The 26,713-nt window shown below is 40.3% G+C and overlaps 1 protein-coding gene across 5 annotated transcripts in view; it reads right to left on the bottom strand.

Moving 5' to 3' along the window:
• IMPACT (impact RWD domain protein) overlaps nt 1-16,241 on the bottom strand; it is a 29,523-nt gene extending 13,282 nt beyond the window's left edge. For 2 of the 5 annotated variants that reach the window (XM_055559077.1, XM_055559073.1), the window contains exons 1-6: nt 15,986-16,184; nt 14,748-14,876; nt 13,594-13,646; nt 12,630-12,692; nt 5,128-5,213; nt 1,470-1,592 (exon numbers count right to left, since the gene is read on the bottom strand). In XM_055559077.1, coding sequence (XP_055415052.1) covers nt 1,470-1,592; nt 5,128-5,213; nt 12,630-12,692; nt 13,594-13,646; nt 14,748-14,876; nt 15,986-16,021 — 490 coding nt within the window. In that variant the 5' untranslated portion in view covers nt 16,022-16,184. Of the gene's footprint in view, nt 1-1,469; nt 1,593-5,127; nt 5,214-12,629; nt 12,693-13,593; nt 13,647-14,747; nt 14,877-15,985 lie in introns of all 5 variants that reach the window. The other 3 variants (XM_055559076.1, XM_055559075.1, XM_055559074.1) reach the window with 2 other exon arrangements.
• Nucleotides 16,242-26,713: the final 10,472 nt, after the last annotated feature.

Consider the following 26,713-nt stretch of genomic DNA (forward strand, 5'->3'; position numbering starts at 1 on the left):
GATTTCCAGTTATTCTACCCTTTAAACAAGCTTAAGAACAATTAATTTTTTTCTATTTCTACAAGTCAGTTTACCTTACAAGTGATGAAATACTTCAACTAATTCATATAAAAATATTTCTGGAGCATTTTAAATAAGTTGCCTCAAATCCCCGCTCTGGTTTATGGCAGGACTAGGATAAGAAGCCAGGCTTATGGAGGATGTCTGACCTTCCCCCCAGCTGTGTTCTCTTTCTGAGAAGATTGTGACCACTGTACTGGCACACTACTAAGGTCACAACACGAGCTGGATGTGATTTATTATGACTTTGATTTTCCCTCTTTTTAACAGTGAATCTTCTTTCTCTAAAGAAATCCTACGCCAAATCCACAAACATGTAAATGAATAAAATGGGAGCTACTCAGAGTGAAGCAGGGGTAGGTATCCTGGGTCTTCTCCCCCTACTCATTCACTTCTTTGTCCTTTCTCTTCCACTAATTTTGAGACACTATGTAAGAACTTTAAATTTTCATTCACTATTTAAAAGGTATTATATGATAAGAGCGGAAACTCCCTATCTTCCAAGAAAATGAACATCCTCTCTGGTCTATGATGTTTTTGTAAGACACTTGAGGAACTGACGATATCATTCAAAATTTTAAAATACTAAAATGGAACATACTAAAATCTTGAAGGCATTTCATTAGCTTTAGTTCAGTGGTTGCACCTTCAATTACTGTATTTATATTTGTTAGCACAGACTAAAATTTAACTCTGAGCCATTAGTAGATCTAAGATTTTAAAAATATAAAAACAGGGTATGAATTGAAAACATTAACATAGCTTTCTTAGTTTCAATTTCTCCCATCACTAATTCAAAACTCTAACAGCAAAAAAAAAAAAAAGAAAGAAAAACTAAATTTCTATTTTTGTCCTCACTATTCTGATAGACTTAGGAAACACCAAAATGACCAAGAGGCAGGAAAAATATAACCCAGTTCTCTGTAAATTACTAAGAATTCCTTAAAAGGTAACAGTTTACTAAATCTCTATACCATTCCAAAAACAAATCATAGTGCTACCACCCTGTGCTGTGCTGAGTCACTCAGCTGTGTCTGACTCTTGTGACCCCATGGACCGTAAGCACGCCAGGCTCCTCTGTCCACGGGGGTTCTCCAGGTAAGAATACAAGGGTGCGTTGCCACGCCCTCCTCCAGGCGATCTTCCCAACCCAGGGACTGAACCCAGGTTAGTAAGGTTAGTAATGCGGTTAGTAATCCACCGCATCGCAGGTGGATTCTTTACCATCTGGGCCACCAGGGAAGCCCAAGGATACTGGAGTGGGTACCCTATCCTTTCTCCAGGATATTTTCCCAACCCAGGAATCGAACTGAGGTCTCCTGCATTGCAGGTGGATTCTTTACCAGTTGATCTACCAGGGAAGCCACATCACCACTCTCCTTAAAATAAACTAGTAACATTCACTATACCTGTTCGATTTTCACTGACATCAAAATCCAAAGTTTTAACTTGATTTTCTGGTTGACATGCTAAAACAAGATCATCTTCACATTCAATGTCTTCCTCTTCAGTTTTCTTCTTTACGTCTGGGCCTATGTGGATATGAGACATTATGAGTGATCATACGACAATAAGAAATGACACTTAAAAAACTTTGAGTCTTGATCTCTAAATATCAGTCTTCAACAGAAGGAACCAGTATTCCTACAAGTGGTTGTCTCCAGGGTTGGGACTAGGAAAATGTAAGATGTAAGATGGGCTGGGACATCTTGTGATTGCAGAGAGTAAAGGAATGTTCAGAAAAAGATGGGAGCTTATAAAAAGAACACAGGAGCCCACCTGCGAGCATTCTGAAAGGCCAAACCTGGAATAATTTGAGCAACAAAATAATGACAGTATGGAATTTTAGTTCACTAAATAAAATAAGTTCATTCTAATGTAAATAAATAAATGTGGAGAAGAGACATCTTGTTCTCACAATACAGTTCCAATTAACCATACCAAGAAGGAAACAAAAAAGTGAGAATCACCATATTGTTACAACACCATATTGTTTATAAATATTGTCGGTAAGATACACTAATAGATACTAAAATCAGGGGGTGGAGGGATGAAAGTTTGAAGACAAATAGGGTATTAGCACAGCCTCAAAGTATCTCTCCCAAGAGAATTATCAACTGTGATAATTTGATATGACAACCTAGATAGACCATGGTACACAGATACTTGGTCAAACACTATTCTACATATTTCTGCAAAGGTATTTCTTAGATGGAATCTACATTCAAATCAGTTGACTTTGCATAAAGCAGATTGCTCTCCACAATGCAAGTGAGACTCATCCAGTTAAGGTCTTTTTTTTTTTTCACGTAAGGTCTTAAAAGAAAAAGGACTGATCTCCCCAGACAAGGAGGGAATTCTGCCAACATACAGCTTTCACAGCCTTGAGTTTCAGTATCATTTCTTCTCTACGTCTTCAGGCTGTCAGCCTACCTTGCAGATTTTGGACTTTCAAGCCTCCATAATTTTGTGAGCCAATTCCTTAAAATCAATCAACCTCTCCCTCTGTCCCCAACCTTTCCTTCCCCTCACCTCTCTCTATAAATGTTGAGTTGGCCAAAAAGTTCATTCAGGTTTTTATATCACATCTTATGGAAACCCCAAACAAACTTTTTGACCAACCCAATACATAGATACATCCACACACACGTACATACATACATACATACATATATAAGACACACACATTTTATTGGTCTGTTTCTCTGGAAAACTTTATTAATATAGTAACTTTATAGTGGAGTCATTTAGCAGGTACCCCCTTAACCAAGGGACCAAAGTAAATATCACCAATAATAAAGCATATCGATATCATTAGCTCCTTGATATAGTACATACACTATGGAGGACACAATATCATTTCTGTGATATTTTTGCCAAAATGCCTAGTCTTACTCCAATCATGAGAAAACAGTGGACAAACCCAAGGTCATGAAAGGTCATAAAGTCAAAGAAAGAATGGGGAACTATTCACAGATTAAAGGGAAGTAAGGAGAAAAAATGCAACAAAGAATCCTGGACCAGATCTGAGAACAGCAGAAAAAACACTAGTGAAAATATTATTATATTATATTTATCAATGCTTGCTTTCTGTTCTTGATAATTATACTATGGTTATGCAAGATGTTACTCAGGGAAGCAGAGTGAGGGATACAGCAGTTATTTCTACTATTTTTGCAACTTTTCTGTAAGTCTAAAATTAGTTCAGAATTTTTTAAAGTATAAATAGTTGCAAATAACTACTTCAAGATTTAATATTTTCATAGTAGAAAAAATAAAATAATTAAGAATAAATACATACTGAAGATTAGTAGTAAAATAAAAATGAATTACTTGTCAAGTGGGTGCCCTGGAGAAGAAAATTCTCATGAGATATCCTGATCACTTCCATTTTAATATGAAGTCTAGAAAATTTTTTATTAAAAAATTCTGAAGAAAATTTTTAAAAATTATAAATTATACAACCTAAATCAGTAACTCAAAAAACTGAAGTGTGGCAAAACTAAGTTATAGATATAGGTGGGAAAGGGAAAATACCATATTAAAATGAACAATTTAAAAACCTTCCTAAGAGGTGAGTGATTCCAAAGTTTTGGAGTTCTACATTTCTACTGGTATACATAACACTTTTGCAAGTATCCCACATTCTAGAATGGTGGATTGGCAAAAACTGATTTTGAGACCACTCTTCTCAGATGCCCTGAAATGCCACAAAATCAGAACATGAAGCATAAAAAGTCAAGGAAAACACTTCAAAAAATACTGTCCCATGATCAGAATATCTTCAGACCATTTATCCCTTTGATTTTAATGGAAGCAGTAAAAATACTTGCTTCTATAGAAAAATTGTAAAATGCTCTGAAAAAATATATATTTCTATCAACTTCAAATGTATACTGATATGGGTAAGGGAATCCTCAATAATTGGTTTCCTGTAAATAACCTTCTAAAAATTAGTAAACAAACAAAAAAAAAACAAAAACAAAAATAAAATAAAAAATAAAAAAAAAATAAAAAATAAAAATTAGTAAACAGACTATTGAATTGTTGTTCTTTAATCCTTCTTCTCCCTAAACTGAAAACAATTCTATCAGTGATAACAATAAAAGTCTATTTGGAAATAAAATCATACTTAGTAATTTACAAAAGTAAAGGCTTTTGTAGTAACTGGAGCAAAGACTAGCAAAGTAAACAGAAAACATAAGAAACTTCTATGCTGTTATGTACCTATGATTCAACAAAAGAATAATAATAAAGCAAAATATTAATTCTCAAATGTTCTGAAATTAGATAGTGGTGATGGCTGCACAACTTTGGAATTTACTAAAAACCACTGAATATACATTTTAAAAGGTGAATGATCATAGTATATGAATTCTATCTCGATTTAAAAATCAATTTTCAAAGTCACTTTTTATACCCTAAATATTGGTCATGTTTTCCAAAGTTCTTTTTCTATAAACATAAGGCACCCCACTCCAGTACTCTTGCCTGGAAAATCCCATGAACGGAGGAACCTGGTAGGCTATAGTCCATGGGGTCGCTAAGAGTCGGACACGACTGAGCGACTTCACTTTCACTTTTCACTTTCATGCATTGGAGAAGGAAATGGCAACCCACTCCAGTGCTCTTGCCTGGAGAATCCCAGGGACAGGGGAGCCTGGTGGGCTGCTGTCTATGGGGTTGCACAGAGTCGGACACGACTGCCGCAACTTAGCAGCAGCAGCAACACTCATTTGAAGCTAATGTCTAACTTATATCAATAATGCATGAAGAATGTTACATAGTTAATATTGCCATAGAAGGCAAAGGTTTTTGAGCAAAGTTCTTTAACCATAAAATTCTATCTCTGTAAGAGCTTATAGTAATCTGAAACCAAAGAGGATGCACCTTATTGAAAGAAATAACCATATTTACATGAGTAAAGAACTTTTCAGAGAATATATTTAATCATGTAAAACCATAAAACAGTATATAGATCTTTATTAAAAGTTTCAGTGAGAATATATACATGAAAATTTAATTACTGTAAATTAAAAGAGCAATGATAACGTTTTTCAAACCTACCTGGTTCTGTCATCTGAGATTTTTGTATCAGGACATCTCTTATTTTCTCCACCCACAAGTAAAGAATACTTTCACCAATATTCTGGCTAAACAAAATTCAGGGGAAAAATTGTTATTAAAAAAATTCTTTCTCAAATTCAAGATAATATAGACATATTTATAATCTAAGAAATTAAATTATATCTAGCCATGTGCTTTTTTTTTTTTTTTCTGCCTTGCTGCGCAGCTTGTGAGATCTTAGTTCCCCAACCAGGGACTGAACCCAGGCCCTTGTAGTGATAGCTCCAAATCTTAACCACTGGACCACCAGGGAATTCCCTAGCCATGCCCTTTAAAAAGAAACTTACAAAAACATGAGATTTACTAACATTTGTAGATGAGTATTTAATACATCAATATTAAAAATCCCAAATGGCTCCCAAATTAACATTGCTTACTTAAAATAAGTAGAAGAACTACAACCAAAGAGAGGAAAGAGAATTTCTGAACTTGAACGGAATTAAGATAGATATAAATACGACTTTGTTTCTGTCAGTGAATATAATTGTAGTACTGATGCCCAGTCATTGCTTGCTTTCCTCAACTTTTTGAACAATTTCAAAATACTTATTTTGTATACTTATTTCAACAATTAAGAATACAAAGCATTTTAGAAACTCCCCAAGAAAGCCAATTTACAAGACTAAAAGACAAGCAATTTAAAGCTTTAGATTCTTATTTTGTTTTTGACATAATATTCTATTGCCCAAATTCACTTCGGTTCCAAAGAGCTGTCTGGCTGCATCAGATAATTGAGTCCATCTCAAAGGCTCACTGAGAAAAAGAAGTCATAGTTCATTTCCACAGAGTTATGTTAAATGATGGCAACAGCAATAAAATAAAGGCCCAAGTGTCTATTTTTTAGGGAATGATACTAATTTTAGATGTGTTAATATGCGTGTTTAAGGAACTCACCAAACTACTTCATAACACCTTACCCCTTCCTCTAACAGTTTCTCTTGAAACCATTATCTCTCTTTATCACCACTCATCAGCACCCAAAGGAAGCTTTCAAAACAAGCATACAGAAGAAAACAACACTGTTTTGAAATAATTCTGTACCCTCAAACACTCCCATCCCACCCATAATCCCTGAGCACTAAAATGACCCTCTGTGCTCTTTGGCAACCTGTCTTATTTAGAGAGGGCAAAAGTCAACTGGAAAAGTTTTAAAAATTAAGAACGTTGGTTGAGTTTCTTTTAAACAATTCCTACTCCCTTCCTCTCTCCTCCATAAAAGACAGAGAAAGGTAAAATGTACTGAATATATACTAAGCCCAAAGTACATTATATATTGATATAGCAACACATTTAATGCTCATAATTTTCTAACAGAGTAGGCCTTATTTTCCCATTGTACAGATGAGAAAGCAGACCTGGAGAGATCAATTAACTTGCCTAAGACAGTCTTATAAGCAGTAAGAAGTCCAGAGCGAGAATGGGAATGCAGACTTACTCCAGAGCTCAGGTCGCCCACATCACTTTGCTCTCCTAGCAAGCAGCTGTGCCCTTAGGCAAGTAAGACACTTGAACTGCCTCAGTTTCCCCACCTACAAAACAGATTTACAGCATCTTGTCTTACTTTACAAAAGCAGTCTCTTTTCAAGTGGACCTGTCTTAATTCACTCAACAGATTTGTAAGGGCCTTGCCTACACACCAAGCACTACGTGCAACCCTGAGGGTGTAGCAGTGAATGAGAAAACTGGGTCCCCTGTCTCAGTGCTTGCAATTATTGTTCTTAAAAATGTATGCTTTTCTATGTAATTCTCTCCATCTCCTAACACCATTCTATTGAATTCATCGTATCATCATCACCACCAAAAGTAGTAGCACTAATATCTAGTGTTTATTGAACACCTACCATATGTAAGATGTAGAAAATGCTTGGTTACTTCACTTAATCTTTACAGCCCCCTTTGAGACAGGAAAATCATCCCTCTGTGAATATATATTCACATTCAGATTTGTTATTTTTGATAGGGGACTTTTGGGGGAAGGGGCAGTGGAAAATGCCTTGGAAGAATTTCTGCAGTTAATAACTAATTTTTCCTAATAAGAAGAAGACATTAAACCTTAACTCCAAATTTCCTCTCCTCTAGCCCATGGCGTCCTGAAGAAAAATATTCAACAGCACTCCATCTAACATCATTTATTGACTGTTTCCTTTGTCCCGAGTATTTAACTAGATTTACTGAAATCCAGTTTAAGGAAGTTGTAGTAGATGTGAAAGGTTTCCTGAAGAAAATGAAAATTCTTTCCCTTGGACCTCCAATTCTATCACTGATGGCAGTTTGGGTGGTGTCACTGTTCCTGCTTTTTTGTTTTCTCTCACGACAGTAGTTTGTAACCCCCCTTTTTAAAAAGAAGAGTTGATTATTCATATCTTTTAAATGCAGACTAGGATTTGGTGGTTTTCAAACTTTCGCCTTTACTGTAATGAAATCTCTCACAGAACCAAAAACAAGTTAAAACAGACAAAAGCTCGAGTCCTCTCTCCTGTGCCCTTCTTTTCCTGCACCGCAGTGGTCCTGGAGGAAGTTTGCTGAATCCTAAAAATCGGTACAAAATCTGAGAATACTCATTATATGGTGAGATGCTAAGCTTTTAATTTATGAAATTGTTGTGGTATAGTAGCTGAATATAAAAAGTCTAGAACAAATTTGTTTCAAATTGAATAAAAGATCAACTTGAATTAAAAACTGCTATTTTAGTTGAGACACAACTGTGATTAACTATACTTAAATAACTATAATCCAGTTCAGAATGATCAAAACAAAGTCAAGTTACTTGTGACTCTCATTTGACCTGTGGCTCTAATTTTCATACCTTTAATTCTCCAGTATGTATATTTGTTATTTAAGGGTAAAGATATTCATTAAAATGTACTACAAAGTTGTGTAACCTCAGACAAATCACTTGATCTGAGTTTCCATCATCTCATTTTAAAAATGACAAAACTTGATGACTCTTCTGACAAGAACAAAAATGAGAGCTGCTATTATACAGTGCTAAAATATATCACATGGATTATGTCACTTAATCCTCACAATGATATTATTCTATTATCCTCATTTTACAGATGAGAAAGAGGTTGCCTTATTTCAAAAACTGACCCCAGAAGCCTGCCCAAGATACCCTTAACATCAGCTTGATTAAACTTCAGACAGGCACAGCTTCCTGACTCTAGGCCCTGACCTCTCTGTTCTTAGAGGATTTTCTTTAGAGAACTTGTCATGAATTCTTCTTTTGCTCCTTTGGGATTATGGGTATCTATTTAGAAGCTATGTCAGCTTTAGAACCAAGGAGTGTCTTTCTCAAGGACCTGGGAGCCATTCTTCTGAAATGCAGTCATAGAAGAGGAGAATGCCCTGTTGCCCAGTCTCTGTTGGAAGGAGCATCTTAACTACTGATGAGCCACGATCTGCACACACAGATGGCCTGACCACGGAGAAACACTCTTGCAAACTCAGGAAGTAACTTAATGTACTGGACACTCTCTGATCATTCCCCTGTGCTTTTTTCTACAGCTTAGCACAGCTTATCCCAGCCCTCAAAACCCTGCTGCCTTTTGCTTCAGCCAGTTGAGTTCAGACGGAGTTCTGCCTCTCTCCCCTGTTACAACAGTCTTGAAGAGAATATTCCTTGCCTGTTTAACTTGGTTTGGTGCACTTTCTGCTTTGACAAGCCTCATTCTCTAGGTTCCAAATCTAAGACTTCATGTGATACATCACACTGTGAAGAGCTGTCGGAAATTAATCATTTTCTTGGATTTAAGAGTAAATATTGTTGAAATTAAAAGACGCTTACTCCTTGGAAGAAAGGTTATGACCAACCTAGATAGCATATTGAAAAGCAGAGACATTACTTTGCCAACAAAGGTTCGTCTAGTCAAGGCTATGGTTTTTCCTGTGGTCATGTATGGATGTGAGAGTTGGACTGTGAAGAAGGCTGAGCGCCGAAGAATTGATGCTTTTGAACTGTGGTGTTGGAGAAGACTCTTGAGAGTCCCTTGGACTGCAAGGAGATCCAACCAGTCCACTCTGCAGGAGATCAGCCCTGGGATTTCTTTGGAAGGAATGATGCTGAAGCTGAAACTCCAGTACTTTGGCCACCTCATGCGAAGAGTTGACTCATTGGAAAAGACTCTGATGCTGGGAGGGATTGGGGGCAGGAGGAGAAGGGGATGACAGAGGATGAGATGGCTGGATGGCATCACTGACTCGATGCACATGAGTCTGGGTGAACTCTGGGAGTTGGTGATGGACAGGGAGGCCTGGCGTGCTGTGATTCATGGGGTCACAAAGAGTCGGACACAACTGAGCGACTGAACTGAAATGAACTGATAGATGAAATGATCTATCATAAATTCAAATTTTAAAAAAGTTTAATCTTTTTCATTTTTCTGTTAATACCAAGTGGTATAATGTTTGAAATATTTTTTAAATCTGTCATTTACCTTTTGTTTTATAAAAATCATTATTTTCATATATTCAAAATATCCATGTTTAAAATGCAAAATGTTTAAACAAAAATAAGGTATAATAAGCAAATAACTCTACATCTACCCAATCACCAAATCCTAGTTTATGCTCTTAAGTATTCCTCTAACTGGCCATTCTTCTCCCCTACATTCTTGTTGCCCCAATGAAGATCTCCCCTGTCTCCCTCCTAGTTATTGACTGCTGCTCTGATGGAATCCCTTCCTTCAGACTCTTCACTGCCCACCCTCCACACTGCCACATGAATCTGATTACATCACTTCCCTGCCTAAAATGCCTGGAGCCTACAAGATAATGTCCAAGCTCCTTACCCCAGGTTAACAGGTTCTTCTTACACCTATCAATTCCTATCCCCAGCATATCAGACTATTTGTTGAACTCTGCAGTTCCTTCTATCTGAAAATCTCTCCCTTTCTGATTATCTGCCAAGCACCACACCCAGAGGTCACCTTCACAATGGAACCCTCCTTTACAACCTCACCACATTCCCAGAGACCTCTAAAAGGAACAGCACTTGGTCCAAACCGCTCAGCAATTACGTCACTATAGTGTATTGGTACACATCTATCTTAATTTTTAAGTTCCAAACTCCTAACAAGAGTGCTAGCATATAGAAAATACTTATAAAATGTTTACTGGACAAGACTGTTAGCTTTCAGACTTCTTCCTTCCTTGCATAAAAGAAAACACAGTTCACGTTCTTATCTAGGCAAAAAAATATTTCAGCAGTCAAAATGATTCTAAATAAATATGAAGATCTTGATAATGTTACAATATTTAGAACATAATGAAACTATAAACATTAAGAACTATATTTATACATTTTAAATGTTTACTTTTCAATGACCAATAGCATTTCACTTGTTGCCCCTTGCTGGGATTTTATGGGAAAATATCATTAAAAGTTGTCACACAAAACTTTTAAAAACACAATCTACATTTCTACCTAGACCACATGTGTGAAAAGAATACTATTGGACTGGGGTTATTTTCAAGTGCTTTTAATAAACAAGATGGGACGAACCATATCCTATCTTCAGAACAAACTGCTTTGTTATTTCTGATCCTTCCTAATTCTCTAATAGCTCAAGAGAACTAGCAAAGGAGAACAGCAAGTTGTGCCCTATGGGAGGGTATCTCTTAATAAAGGGGGCACTTCGGGGTAGAAAAAAGGCAGATGGAAAGCCATTTCAGAGTGCATGACACTGTGCAAAATAGGAGAAAAATCTCACTGATGAATATGACTAACAGGACAGAAGGCAAGTGTGGGAAGATTTTCCAAGAAGAGGAAGTGTTCAACACCATCAAAAGTTACAGAGGCCAAATAAGATAAGAACTGAAAATTGACCATAAGATGTACAATTATGACATCCTTGCTGAGCAAACCTGCAGTGTTATTTATCTTATTCTACTTTAGGGGGTACATTGGTAAATAGGCATAAATAAAAGATTACAGAACGAAGTTTGCTGGGGGCACAAAAGTTGGAATGGCCAGTAAGATCATGGACAGAAAATATTTCATTGAGAAAACATGTAATATCTATATTCTGAGGATCATGGAATCACTAAATGGGAGCATCTCCCATTGATATCTCCAGTTCAAGATTACTTCTTGAGTCAAATGTAAACCTAGGGACTCAAGGAAGACCACACTTCCTCTTGGTAGGAACCAACAGAATCAATTCCATGAAGACTTAGCATTTTTAAATTTAATATTCTGTGAGGAAAAGAACCCTGGTATAGACACAAAGTGGGTTTTCTCACTGTGCCAGGTGGGGAGGCCACCTAGAATGCGCCCTTATCAGTTCCTGGATTACAGTAAAGCTGATATTCCAGAACATTATTTGTTGTACTAAATTAATATATCTCAATACAATTCACCCAAATCACAGAAACACCTTCTCTGGACTATTGCACCAGCCTCCTGATTGATATCCCAAATCTAGTTGCTCCCTTCCAATCAGTTCTCCACCCGGACACAAAACGGGGTTTTCAAAATGAAAGTCTCACCACAACATCATAGTACTTCTCGGCTCTTCTGAGCTTCCTACAGGTCTCAGGACAAAGACAGACACTCCACATGGCCTACAGAACTCTCTATAACTTCCCCTGCTCACCTCACCGCTTCCTTTCCCAACATGCTCCCTTTTCCAACACCCCCTCCTTATACCACCATTATTTTGTGTCTTCATATGTTCCAAACTCCTTGACACAGAGCCTCTGCACATGCTGTGGTCTTTCACTGGAGTTCTTTTCATTTAAGTAACTCAGCTCTTAAGTCAAACAAGCCATCCCTCACCTCCAACTAGGGCAGGTTTTATTTCAAACTCAGTACTACACATTAATATCCTTCTTTCGTAGAACTTATCACAGCTACAGTTTGACATTCATTTTTACAGAGTTATCAGTAATATCTCCCCTACCAGCAAATTCTAAATGCTATGAAAACTGGGACCATTTCTGTTTCTACTAATTCTATATATCCAGGATCTAGTATAATACCTGCTATGTAGTATCTGCTGAATGAATGAGTGAAAAATACAGTATACTATCAATAGACTCTCAGTCCTATGGCCTAATACAAGAACATTACCATTAACAGTACATGGTAGTTTAAATAGAATAGTTATGCTTAGGATTCTGCTGTTACCAGTTTCATTCAACATAGCCTATGAAAATATCAAAATAAGAACAGTGTCTCTGAATTTACTTTCACAGGTAGCTAAGTGTTTTTATAGCTATTAGGTCTAAATAATACTTTTATTTTTGTTTCTAAATAGAATTTATATCAAAAGTATATATAAAACTATATAACTAATCTTTCAAGGATTCTTCAACTGTATTCTTTTTGTTAATGGAAAAACAGCTTAACATAAAGTTTACAAAAGGGCCTAATATATCACAGTTCCAACAAAGCCCACAACAGTCACTAATAGCATTGTTTTTAATCATCCATTACTTACATGTATATTTCCTCAAGGCTATTAGATAAATCTGCCCGTTCTTGCCCTTTAAGCCAAGGAGCACTAAGATTAAATAAAATAAAGATGATTACTCAAAGACTGTGTTTATATCACAAAGAAAAAATACTGATTAATCACAAACTGATTTTAAGTTTTAAAATTTTTCTACTTTGATCAAAATATTATTTTATGTTATATAAATCTATACAGTTCCAAAATGCTTTCATTTGCATTAACTCATTTAGTCCTCTCAGGAAACCATGATGACACCAACACCATTATTATTCAATTAAAATATAGTTTAAAAAATGGGGGAGTGCATAAGGTATCATAAAAGCTGCCTAAGTTTACCTAAGTGGCAGGATATGTTCCAGAATCTATATTTCCAAATTCACAGTATTTGCCACACAACCAGAGTTCCCAATTTTTTCTAACTGATGTCCCCAAAAACAACTCTAACAAATAAGTCAATTGCCACATGACTGTAAATCAACTTTTTCTGAAAAGAGCACTTATGTTTATAAGCTTTCTATAGTCATATCTTTCATTTTCAATGAATAAAAATGAAAAATTACAGAATCATGAGTGATAGCAAACTTTACTGCTGTGGTTTTAAAACACTCAGGGAAACAGGTTAGGAGTGAGCCTACAGACCAAGGTTTCTAGATTACTAGATTGTCTAACGAGGAAGATTTCCTTCCCCATCTCTAATGACATTCTGTAGCTATTTTATCCCCTATGAATCCTGTAATTCTGTAGCTATTTTATCCCCTATGAATCCTTTGATTCTTTTATACTAAGTGGCAAACGTCAGTGTGTTTTTACATAATTTAATTTTTTAAATGTAAATACATTAAGTCCAATTTTAATTTTTATATACATTTTGACATATAAGGGTACCATACAAACAATCTTGGCAAAGTAAAACTTTTTATAAAAATATAAATGTAGAAATATAGCTTACTTTAGTTGATAAATAGGTGGAGCTGTACCTGGGTATTCATTTGGTAGCATCACCTACAAAGCAGTTTAAAAACAAATCTGCTTATATTTTATCGTGGTTCAAAAACAACAACAGTCATAAAGCCAGTCACCAGACAGATTTCTAACTTGCCAAACTAAGACACAAAACCATTGTTTTATCAAATTTCAGAAGCGAATTCCCTCCTCACATTTATGCTTCCACCTTAAATATGTTGTTAGAGTTAGTTGCTCAGTTGTGTCCGACTCTTTGCAACCCCATTAACTGTAGCTCACCAGGCTCCTCTGTCCATGGAATTCTCCAGGCAAGAATACTGGAGTGGGTTGCCATTCCCTTCTCTAGGATAAATATGTTGTTAAGATGATGCCAATTTTTTAAGGAGATTATTTGCCGAGAAAGTATAAAAGCAATTAAAATTAGAAAAAGTGGGGCGGACAAAGACAAAAGGGAAACTGAAATAGAGTCGTTATACCCCAACCCCGGATGACGAGGGTGGCATTATAACATGTTCCAGATATTTTTAAGAAATTTAAAAAAAAATCCTACCAAATACAATTAAATAGCTAACAGTTATTAGAAAACCATGCATGTTTCTTTTGAAATCTGTATTACTATAAAAATGAATACTGATAACAACTCAATTTGGCATCTTTTATGTTGGAAGTACAGACAGTCACCAAAGAATAAGCATTAAACACAAAGCCGTAACTGATCGTTTCCTGTATGTATCCTAACCACAACTGATTCCCAGTTAACAAAGAAATGAGTTATCTACTCTATGAACCACCTAAATTACTAATCTATTCTTTCTCAGAAAATGCTAGCCATCTTCCCAGGTTTATACCCTCCTCTATTAAATGGAGAAGATAATGAAAGGAAGAGAAACTCGAGTCTGCCAAAGGTAGATGAAGAACACTTAAATAACTGGCACAGGAAAGACCGATATTATCAATGAAAGCATTACTGGAGAGTGATCTAACTACGCATACATTTAGATCATCAATCGTTAACAAAAGTCAGCAACGAAATGACAGATCAGAACAAGTCACACAAGAATAATTAAAGGAATACAACTGTAGTCAATAATACAAAGTCAATACTGTAACTGGAAAACGGCTATAGATGAAGAAAAATACCTGTAAGCAAAGTGTCCACTTGGGGTCATCTATATCGTCGCTAATTCGAATACAAAATATTTTGGCGCAGTCATCAATGACACACCATTCCTCGCCATATATAGCAGCCATTGCTTCAATTTCCTCATTCTGAAAGAGGTTGATGAGGGGAGAAAGCCAAAAATTTTTTGACTACCCTAAAAAATCTGAGTCTTCCTTACTGCTTTATAAGGTATTTGCATTTAACGTAACCATCTTGGGTAAAGGAGACCTAAAGGAACGACACCAAACGTTCTCAGCAGCGGGTCAAAATGTCCTACTCCCTGGGTACCAGACTCTATAGCAATGACGGGCCCAACCTTGCTACTACATCCCTGTGCTTTTGACCACTGCTGAGCCAAAATATATATGCACTCCTATATTCTGTATGAGATTCACAAGTGAAAGGAGGATAAACCTATCTTCTCTGCTCCACCTTCTCTTTTTAACAGGTAACCCCTCCCACCCGCCCCCCCCCCCCCCACCCCGCAACCCCTGGACCACTGCTACCTATTGTTTGCCCTTATGTTACTACTGCCTATCTCCTGCTTCGTTTTGTTTTGAATTTGGCCACGAGGCTGGGTGATTGTTGGGGTTTTTGGTAATCAAATCCTCGAAACGTTTCAGAAATTACTTTTGGTTTCAGGTTAAGAATAAAACGGGATCTAAAAGTAAAAATGGGGAGCAACGTATACTTCCAACTTTGTATGATCTCATTTTGTCCTTAGGGCCCATTAGGAAAAGCTTCAATAACGCCCACGTGAGCCACGCGCTGGGGCTAAGCTCAAGCCCAAGAGCATTAGATCCACGGGTCCTCAGGGGACTCCAGGGTCCGTGTTGTAATTGCCCCTTTTGCAAACGCAGAAACTGAGGTCCTAAGTGGCCACTCCAAGGTCAACCAGCAGAGACAGGCTGGGGAGCAGAACCCTGGTTTCTGCCTCCAGCCCGGCGCTGCTGTGTCGCGTGCTGATGGTTGACGATGGCACCGTTCAAGGCAGGCCCAGCGCGCCGACGCCCGGGAGCCGCCAGCGCGAGAGATGGGCTGAGCTCAGGCGCCGGGAAAATGGGACGCGGCTGAGCGAATGGCGCAGCCTCAGCCCCTGGCTGTGCGGGCGAAACCGGGGATGGCCCCGGGCAGAAGCCCCCTCGGCCCAGGAGGCCCGAGGCGGCGAGAAGAGGCCGAGCCGAGCCTGGAGGTCGGCGCTCCGCCGGGGCCTCACCTGCCTCTGGTCGCTGCCTGCGTCCCCCTCAGCCATGTGGCCCCGGGAGCTGCCGGGCGGCCACCGCCTGCCCAGGTCCGGAGTGCGGGGGCGGGGCGCTGCGGCAGTGAGCGGAGCGCGGGCTACAGCGAGACCCGACCCGGAACCGCAACCCCGCCACGCCGCGCGGCTCTCCTCTGCTTCCGGGTTGCGGGCCGGGTTGAGCAGGGGCCTGCCGGCGCTAGGGTCTCGCCGCGCCAGCCTCTTCCCACCTCTTCCGCTGGCCTCGGAACGCAGTCCCTCCCAAGCAGCGGCAGGAGTCCGCTTGGAACTTGCTCCTGAAACTCGCCGGGGCTGGGAGCTTCTGCTCGCCCACGGCGCCGTCGGTGCCATCGAACCCACGTGGAGACTGGAGAGTCGGGTTCACCGCAGCGTCCCAGGAAGGGACTCACCGCAGCCCACAGCCCAAGACTCATCTTTGCATTTTAAGCAGGGTGGTTTTGTTTTGTTTTACGTGTTTTAAGATTTTTTTTTTTTTAATTTGAGCAAGGGTAAGTTTAATTTCCCCAAAACTATAGAGCAGGAGAAGGCAGAAGGCAATTTTGAAAAACTTAGTATTCGCTGTTGTCTTATGATAATTTTCTTGAGTGTTCTTGGACTATTTTTCCGGGAGAGCTTTCGCCCAAGACACTAGGCTTTACCAGTCAACATAAAGGTCGTTGTTTCACTGTCCCAAAATTTGGATCTGTTTGTGTCGTTTCTCCCCTGTCCCCAACCCATGCATTCCTGTATATTGGTTGTGGCTAACATGTGTCACTTTAGATGAGACACCTTAATCAAGTCCCTTAATGTCTTACTCGAAACACAGTTCATCCCCTTTTGCTTCACTTTCTTCACGCACACAACACAAACTCAAAATATTGCATCTTTTCTCTGTCTTGTCTTCCCTAATCACGGGCGTGTTTTATTCCCCCTTTAAAACACTTATCTGAATCAGGAGAATTACAAAAAGAATTCCACCCGAATTAACTTTGAAGGGATCTTAGTATAAGTCTTGTGGATTTATTAATTCAACAGACATTTATTAGGTTCTTATTGTGTTAAACTTTCGAAATGAAGATTTAGATGTTGTGCATTGTCTTTAAGAAGCCAAAATGAGGGAGAACGAAAGTAAATTAGTATTTAAATGGGTGGGAATTAACATCCTGTTAGTAGTCCAAGGAAGGGCCTCTAGTGAATGTCTTCACTGTTGTCTCGAAATGATCACATTGTTTGTTAATCGGCTATAAGTTAATAGAAATTTTAAGTTTTTTTTTTTTTTTTTAAAGGAAGGTCCATTTATTCTAATTTTATTGGGCTTCTCCTTCCTGAGGATGCTTGAAGTGAGTCACGGAAGAAGAGGTAGAGATTAGCTAATTGAAAAAGGAAGAAAATTGTTTCCGATGGAGAAAAAAATATTGGCAGAAAAATCGTGGCCCATTTAGGGAACATCGTGCATTTCATTGCCTCTGACATCACAGCTGTCGACCTCTTTTTGTCATATGACTTGCATAATCCCTTTATGATTGTCTCCATAAATCTGCACATGTGCACTCATTTTGGTTCCAAGAGAAGGCCTGAAGGACTTAGCCCTCTTTCGTGTCAGTCACACCCCCTTCTGCCAAATATTTGATTTGGATAGTATGTTTTCCTTCATCTTCAATAGAAGCAGTTTTAAACTCCTCCTTCCAATCAAGTAGGGCCCCAAAGTTCATGTGCGACCAGTCCATCACGGTTATTTTCTTCTTGGTGAGGATTTGCCTGAAAGTTCCCTGAGGTTTGGGCTTCCCAGGTGGTGCTAGTGGCAAAGAACCCACCTGCCAATGCAGGAGACATAGATGATCCTTGGGTCAGGAAGATCACCTGGAAGAGGGCAAGGAACCCAGTCCAGTATTCTTGCCTGGCGAATCCCATGGATAGAGGAACCTGGCAGCTGTCATCCATAGGATGGCAAAGAGCTGGACACGACTGAAGCAATGTAGCATGCACACACGCACTGTGAGGTTTGGCCCCTGTGCATCTCCAGGCCGCCTGAAGCTTTCTGCAGTTACCATCCTAATACTACCTAGACGACCATCTATTCTTAAACAGCTGTTTTTCTTCCTTCACTCTGAACTCTACTGATCTCTTCTCAACATCTTACAACTTCTGTTGCAAAAAATAGTAACTGTCACCCTTAAAGAAGAAGAAAAAAAAAGCCATAGAATCCTTTCTTCAGTGAAAGCTTATGTAAAACAGATTAGATTGTTCTGCCTGAAATAGTGGTATTGGGCCTGAAGTCCCAACTACCTAGCAACCTCCCTCCCAGTGGACCTGCAAAGACATTCAACCCAGATTTTAAAACTATTGCATTAAAATAGAAAACAATGTGCAGCACAATTTAACCTTCTAAACAAGGCATAGTATTAGTATATCTAGTTTCTCATACATGGCACCTCTTTTCTTGCCACACACATCAACCCAGTCTATTTTACCTTCTGGAGATTGCACCCATGAGTTTCTATTGATCCTACTTCTTCATAGCTAGAGTCTTTAAATCTTTTGAGCTCAGATTCTAAATTGAAGTTACTCTTTCTGCCAAAGTGCATAAAACAAAAATATTTACAGCACCACTTTGTGAAATGATTCATTTTCAAGGCATCAACTGCTGCTGCTGCTGCTAAGTCACTTCAAGTCGTGTCCAACTCTGTGTGACCCCATAGACGGCAGCCCACCAGGCTCCCCAGTCCCTGGGATTCTCCAGGCAAGAACACTGGAGTGGGTTGCCATTTCCTTCTCCAATGCATGAAACTGAAAAGTGAAAGGGAAGTCGCTCAGTCGTGTCTGACTCCTAGCAACCCCCTGGACTGCAGCCTACCAGGCTCCTCCGTCCATGGGATTTTCTAGGCAAAAGTACTGGAGTGGGGTGCCATTGCCTTCTCCGAAGGTATCAACTACTTTATGCAATATCCCATCGCACTAGAAATGGTCCTTTCTGGGTCAACACACAGAGGAAGTTAAAGTATGTCCTTATGAATACTAACATGATTGGAACAGCTTCTTAAAACTATTTCCACCTAAAAATGTATTTTAAGGGGCCTGAAATTAAGGATGTTGCAAACTGAGATTGTGGCTGCATCTATTTCATATTGCAAATAGGACCTCGGAGAAGGCAATGGCACCCCACTCCAGTAATCTTGCCTGGCAAATCCCATGGATGGAGGAGCCTGGTAGGCTGCAGTCCATGGGGTCGCTAAGAGTTGGACACGACTGAGCGACTTCACTTTTCACTTTCATGCATTGGAGAAGGAAATGGCAACCCACTCCAGTGTTATTGCCTGGAGAATCCCAGGGACAGGGGAGCCTGGTGGGCTGCTGTCTATGGGGTCGCACAGAGTCGGACACGACTGAAGCAACTTAGCAGTAGCAGCAGCAAGCTTTTTTTTTTTTTTTTTACTCTTCACATCATTCCCTGCAAACAACCCTGAATAAGGTTCTAAACTCAGATATGCAAAGAGCACTTTGGAAAAAGAGGAGGGAAACAATTACTGAAGTAATAAGTGTGGCAGACAACCTACATTTGCAGAAAGCAAGACTTATAGGCAATTTAGTTGAAAAGGCTTTACATAATAGGAACTTCGAGCAGTTAACTAGTTGCTGAGAATGAACAGCAAATAACAGATTTGGATACATGCAGGGTCTCTACACCAGATCCTGCTGATTTTTCCATCCATTTACCTAAATGGCTGGTTACTGAACATGTTCCTCAAACTCAGTATGTCCAAAACAACTCAGTATCTTTCTCCCTAAACCTACTCCTCTGCCTATCTTCCCCATTTCCGTATTGGCAACCCCTGATCCCTGCATCATACTTCCCTCCTGGCTCAGCCAGTAAGGAGTCTGTCTGCAATGCAGGAGACCTGGTTTCGATCCCTGGGTTGGGAAGATTCCCCTGGAGAAGGAAATGGCAACCCGCTCCAATATTCTTGCCTGGAAAATCCCATGGACAGAGGAACCTGGCAGGCTACAGTTCATGGAGTCACTAAGAGTTGGACACAACTGAGCATCAATAATTGGCCAAGCCTGAAACCTGGGAGACATACTCTACAATTTTCAGTCTTCATACACAGACAACAAGTTCTGATGATTCTGATTCCTTAATATTGCTTACCTTCCTTATAGTCGCCTAGTTTTTCTGATTTCATCTGGACCCTCTAAGTTACCCACCTCACATCTGCCAGAGGAATCCTTCAAAATGCACATGTCTGATGTGTTCTCCCTGGAAATCCTTGCTCCCCATAGCTTTCATGGTAATACTTAAACACCCTAACACACAAGATGTGTTCCTGGCTACCTCTCTGATTTTATTTCCCACTGTTTTACCCAGACCAGCCTCAACTATTTTACTGAAGCTTTCTTTGATGAAAAAATTCTATGGATTTAGCGGGGGGCAGGGGGAAATGTGAAAACTGCTATTTTACACCATAGAAACTGTGTGGGGTGTTAAGACATACAAAGTGAAAGTGTTACTCCCTCAGTTGTGTCCAGCTCTTTGAGACCCATGGACTGTAGCCCATCCCTGGAATTCTTTAGGCAAGAATACTGGAGTGGGTTGCCATTTCCTCCTCCAGGGGATTTTCCTGACCTAGGGGTAGAACCCGGGTCTCCTGTATTGCAGGCAGATTCTTTACAATCTGAGCCACCAGGGAAGATGTACAAAGAGACCAGTGAATGGAGTGAAGGAAGAGGATGCATCTGTTTAACAATAGATGGACAGCTACATGGTATTAGGATGATAACTGCAGAAGTCTTCAGGTGATGTGGAGGCATTTGGCCAGAACTTGCCCATAGAGGAGAAATATGATGACTGCCTGCACCAGAATTTCTATGTAGAGTAGACTTCAGAACGCAATATGATTGGAAGGAGGTACTTAGAACTTTTTGCTTAAGATTAAGAAACACCTTGGACTGCAAGGAGATCCAACCAGTCCATCCTAAAGGAGGTCAGTCCTGGGTGTTCATTGGAAAGACTGATGCTAAACCTGAAACTCCAATACTTTGGCCACCTCATGCGAAAAGTTGACTCATTGGAAAAGACCCTGATGCTGGGAGGGATTGGGGGCAGGAGGAGAAGGGGACAACAGAGGATGAGATGGCTGGATGGCATCACTGACTCGATGCACATGAGTTTGGGTGAACTCCGGGAGTTGGTGATGGACAGGGAGGCCTGGCATGCTGCGATTCATGGGGTCGCAAAGAGTTGGACGCAACTGAGCGACTGAACTGAACTGAAGAAACATAAACTGTCCAAACTAAATACATGGAAGGAGAAGGAGTCATACTCAGACCATAAAGGACCAAAGTTCTCTCTTGGTACCAAAATGAGTGCATATAGATAGAGAGATGTGGAAATGATCATTAACAGGTTATGTAAGCAATGTGACAAAAGGGCTTGACAGCTGTGATAACAGGAAGAGAAATGAGTTATTTGAATGGGAGAAAACCTAACCTGGAAGTATATGCATCTGACTGTAACTGAGATGACTGTCATATCAGGTGTGAGGAAAGAGACCTGTGAACAGTTCTCCATAAACCTATTTCAACCTACATTGATGGTTTGAACAGGGGTCTTCTAAATATTCTCTAGGACCTTGCTACTTAAGGTGAGGTCTGTGGACCAACAGCATCATGTTATCTAAGAGCTTGGTAGAAGTATGGAAACTCAGGCCTCCATGCTAGACCCATTGGGTCTGCATTTTAGTAAGATTCCTGAGTGACTCTTACGCAAATTAAATTTTGAGAATCTTGTGTGATGGCCATGGGAAAGCTCTTCTCAGGTCTTGGAGAACAGGGAGGGTAATTGACTGAGGGCCCCACTACTGTGCTCTGAGATCTGTTACTGTGTTTGTACTGAGACTGTACTTCCTGTGGGCTGCCCTCAGCCAGGCACACAGCAGTGAGCCAAACGGACCCATTCCTGAGGGATAAGACACTCCTCTGATGGGAGGCTTGGGATCCTGGGCTCCCAAAGGTCTTGCTGAACTTTCCTTAGGTTTACTGCTTCAGAGTCACTGCAGACAGTGACTAGAGCCATGAAATTAAAAGACGCTTGCTGCTTGGAAGAAAAGCGATGACAAACCTAGGCAGCATATTAAAAAGCAGACATCACTTTGCCGACAAAGTTTCACATAGTCAAAGCTATGGTTTTTCCAGTAGCCGTGTGTGGATGTGAGAGTTGGACCATAAAGAAGACTGAGTGCTTCTTTTGAACTGTGGTGCTGGAGAAGACTCTTGAGAGTCCCTTGGACAACAAGGAGATCAAACCAGTCAATCCTAAAGGAAGTCAACCCTGAATGTTCATTGAATATTCATTGAAGCTCCAATACTTTGGCTACCTGATGTGAAAAACTGACTCATCGGAAAAGACCCTGATGCTGGGATCGGGGGCAACAGAGGATGAGGTGGTTGGATAGCATCACCTACTCAATGGACATGAGTTTGAGCAAACTCCGGGAGATAGTGAAGGACAGGGAAGCCTGGCATGCTGCAGTCCATGGGGTTGCAAAGTCAGACACAACTGAGCAACTGAACAACTGCTACACAGCCTTCCTCTGTCCCTTCTCTCTGTCCCTCCACTCAAGGTCAGATGTGCATCAGTTTGATGGCTCTCAGAGCCTCTTCAGGCTCTTTCCTGTTTTTTCTCACAGGCATTTTTCCTCTAGCAAGTTTCTTGCACATTTAACCTCATGTTGGCATCTGTTTCTTCAGGACCCAGCACAGGCTGCTTTAAGATACACTGTAGCACGGGTGAATTCTGCCTACATAGTACTGACTTGAAGTCATATATGTTCCTGAAATATTTTTCTAAGGGAAATATGTCCTTAAAATATTTAAGAAGCAAAACACAAACACCTTGGCACGCTATTAATGAGTCTTTCCTCGATTTCCTGTGCTTATTGTATGCTCCCAGCTAATGAAAGCTAATGTGGCAGACGCAGACCAGTGAATGCTGAGGCTCTAGGTTCTCTTTGTCCCATTTGTGTTCTGGCCAACCGTTTGACCAATTATGGCCAAGAAATGTGACAGAGGCACAAAGGAGGATTCACGTGATGCATATTAAAATATAGGTTTTAAAAAGAAGCTCTCAAAAAAAAAAAAAATAGTCAAGGAAACAGAGCCAAGATTAACAAGCAACTGGGGAAGGAAGGAAATCCTTGAAATTTTAATATCACCATAAATAACACAGCAGCCTAAGAAGATTAGCTGGCAATTGTACAAACAGTAGCAAGAAAGAATAATAATTTTAGGCACTTCCTGGCTTCAGGAGATTTAAAGAGACTGGAAGGGTGACACCTAATGTATACTACTAGAGCTCATACACCATGGAACCATGGGGTAAGGACCCTGATAGCACTGGTCTGATCAGCACCCCCATTTCAGAAATAGGCACCCCTTTCTCCAAAGAAGGTGTGCGGCCACTTCAGTGACCTCAAGGGCTGGGGCTGATTTCTCAGTAACGATGTGTCCAAAGGTGTAGTCCAAAGAAATTCATTCCTCAGAGAGGAAGGTGGTAAAGTGAGGTGTTCTGTGGTCAATTGAGTTTATCATCTCTGTGCTAAACACACCTCATCTGATAATTTTGTGTTAAAACTCTTAACGCCCTTAATATTTTAACGTACAGTATAAATCTCCAAGAGAAGATGGTAGTATGCAGCTTTTCTGAAAGAATTTAACTAAGGAATGCCCACCTCTCTCCACCCCCTAAAATCTTAGAGCAGTAGAATTACTAGAACACTTTTTGATAAACACTATCCCCACTTAGCATCATTATACCTTATGTTCCCCTGGTGATACAAGTTCAAGGTCACTGTTGTATTTATTTCTGATCCAATATTAAGAAGGACTTGGGTCCCCACTTGCCAAAAATACTAACTCTGGCTATAAAAAAAATTTTTGTTTTAATTTTTAAGAAACCTCTTAACAAAGTTCTAGAAGGGATAGTTACCAGTTCTGTTGTTAGTTGTTAAAACCGTAGAACGGATTGAGTTATGGCCAACAGAGAAGAAGGTCATGGAGGGGAATGAGAGGAGGGAACCAGGGGCTTAGCCTCCCTCAGCATCACACACAGTGACCCTGTCTTAGCCCAGGATTCTTCCACCTCCTTTCCTCTTACATGGGACTTCAGTTTTCTTTTCCTCTAAAAGTTTTCCTCGGACTGAAAGTAGAAACAGAATAGGATCAGCTCCCTCTGTACCCCAAAATTAGTGTCCAAAGGAGATGATCATGTGAAATTTTTAAATGTTTGATGAAAATATTGGGGCTTCTCAGGTGGCGCTAGTGGTGAAGAACCTGCTGGCCAAAGCAGGAGACATGAGACAAAGTTTCGATCCCTGGGCTGGGAAGATCCCCTGGAGGAGGGCATGGCAACCCACTCCAGTATTCTTGTCTGGAGAATCCCATGGACAGAGGAGCCTGGTGGGCTACAGTCCCTAGGGTCGCAAAGAGTCAGACACGACTGAATGGACTTAGCAAGCACATATCCTCAAATGCTTCTTTGTTCAGTAATAGTGTGAAGTTTTATTTTTTCCTATTGGATCAAGTCTCAGTTCCTCTGCTTGGCTTTCAAAGACCTTCAGGTCAGCTCTCCTAATGCAGCTGTTTAATCCTATTCTCCAAGACTCTCCACTGTAATTGCCAACCCTGTCTATTGTTACTGCAGCTTCCCGCCCAGGCTCACTGCTCACCTTAGTCCAGGCCCTCTCAACTCCCCCTGGACCACTGCAGTAACTTCTTAGTTCATTTTCCTGACTCCAGACATTTCCCTTTCCCATCCTGCTTCCTGCCAACAGAACGTTCTCACTGAAGGACCACTGTGATCATGTCAGTCCTTTGTTCAAAAGTCTTTCCATCTTCTGCAGTCCCCATCTCAGTAAATGGCGCCTCTCTATACCAACTGCCTGTAGCAGACACTTGGGCGCCACCTTTATTCTTCCTTGTCTCTCACCCCACTCATGGAATCAGTCACCAAGTTCTTTGTGTTCTGTCACTTGTATCTCTCAAATCAGTCCCCCACTACTTTTCTCCATCTTCATAGTCCTTGTCAAAGCTGAGGCCCCTTGACTGGACCACTACAACAGCCTCCTAACCTGCTTCTGACTTCACTGTCTTTCAGCCCATTCTCTGCCTTGCCACTTGACATAGCTCTCTCTCTGATAGAGTTCTAGTGTTGTGACTCTCAGGCTTAGAACTCTTTGGGGTTTTAATTCCATGCCTTTGAGGATGAATCTCAAAGTCTATGACACTCTATAAAGGATGCTTTGTGATGTGGCTCCTTAACTCTCTGTCCTGCACCTTCTCTTCTAGATTTATTGAACTAGATCCACTTCCTCTCAGAAGGCATGTGATCGATTGCTCACCTGTCTGATTGCTCACCTCTAGCCCTTCTCAAGTGTTACTCCCTCTACATGGAATGTTCTTTACTCCCACATCCAACACATTGTTTTGGACTTGGCTTCCCTGATGGCCATTACCATGTCTCTCTTCATCTTTACCTTGCAAGCACCCAGTACAGTGCCTGGCATTGGGTGGGCTCTGAATTCAGAGAAGTTAAATTGTTCATGGTCATACAGCTGGTAAACAGGTAAAGAAAGTGAAAGTGGTGTTAGTTGTTGCTTAGTCATGTCCACATGGACTGTAGCCCACCAGGCTTCTCTGTCCATGGCATTTCCCAGGCAAGAATACTGGAATGGGTTGCCATTCCCTTCTCCAGGGGATCTTCCTGACCCAGGGATCAAACCTGGGTCTCCCACATTGCAGGCAGATTGTTTACCATTTGAGCCACAAGGGAAGCCCCTAACAGGTAGAGAGCTGGGATTCAATTCAGGTTTCTGAGTTTTGTGTTCCTGCCATTTTACTGCATTGCCTCCTAACTTGGGATAAAACATTTTAGACATAAAGTCCCAGTTCATTCATTCATTCAACAAATATGTTTTGATTTCCTAATATGTGCCATGCATTGTGTTAGATAAAGGGGGTGAACTGGTGAACAAGGCATTCCTTGGCTTTAGTATACTTCTACTCTGATGAAAGATACAGATGAATGAAGACACATTTGTATCACAATGTGACAGATATTATTATAGGAGTAGATACAAGGTAAACCTGAAAGACTATAGGAGGGGGTCAGGGAAGGCCTTTGGAAAGAATTGATTTCTAAGCTCTGACAGTACGTGGCATAAGCCTCGGGAAGATGCGGAAGCTGAGGAAGAGCGTTCAAGGCAGAAAAGGACAACATCAGCAGAGGTCTTAAAGCATCAGAGACCACGGCAAATCAGGGAACTGAAAGTTGTTCACAATTGCTGAAGTGTAGAAGTGTTCAGTCACTCAGTCGTGTCCAATGCTTTGTGACCCCATGGACTGCAGCATGCCAGGATTCCCTGTTCTTCACCATCTCTTGGAGTTTGCTTAAATTCATGTCCATTGAGTTGGTGAAGCCATCCAACCATCTCATTCTCTGTTGTCCCCTTCTCCTCCTGCCTTTGATCTTGTCTAGCATCAGGGTCTTTTCCAATGAGTTGGCTCCTTGAATCAGGTGGCCAAAGTATTAGAGCTTCAGCATCAGTCCTTCCAATGAATATTCAGGACTGATTTCCTTCAGGATTAACTAGCTTGATCTCCTTGCTATCCAAGGGACTCTTAATAGTCTTCTCCAGCATCACGATTTGAAGGCAT

The sequence above is a fragment of the Bubalus kerabau genome, chromosome 21, assembly GCF_029407905.1.
Source record: "Bubalus kerabau isolate K-KA32 ecotype Philippines breed swamp buffalo chromosome 21, PCC_UOA_SB_1v2, whole genome shotgun sequence".
In the NCBI taxonomy this organism is placed as follows: domain Eukaryota; kingdom Metazoa; phylum Chordata; class Mammalia; order Artiodactyla; family Bovidae; genus Bubalus; species Bubalus kerabau.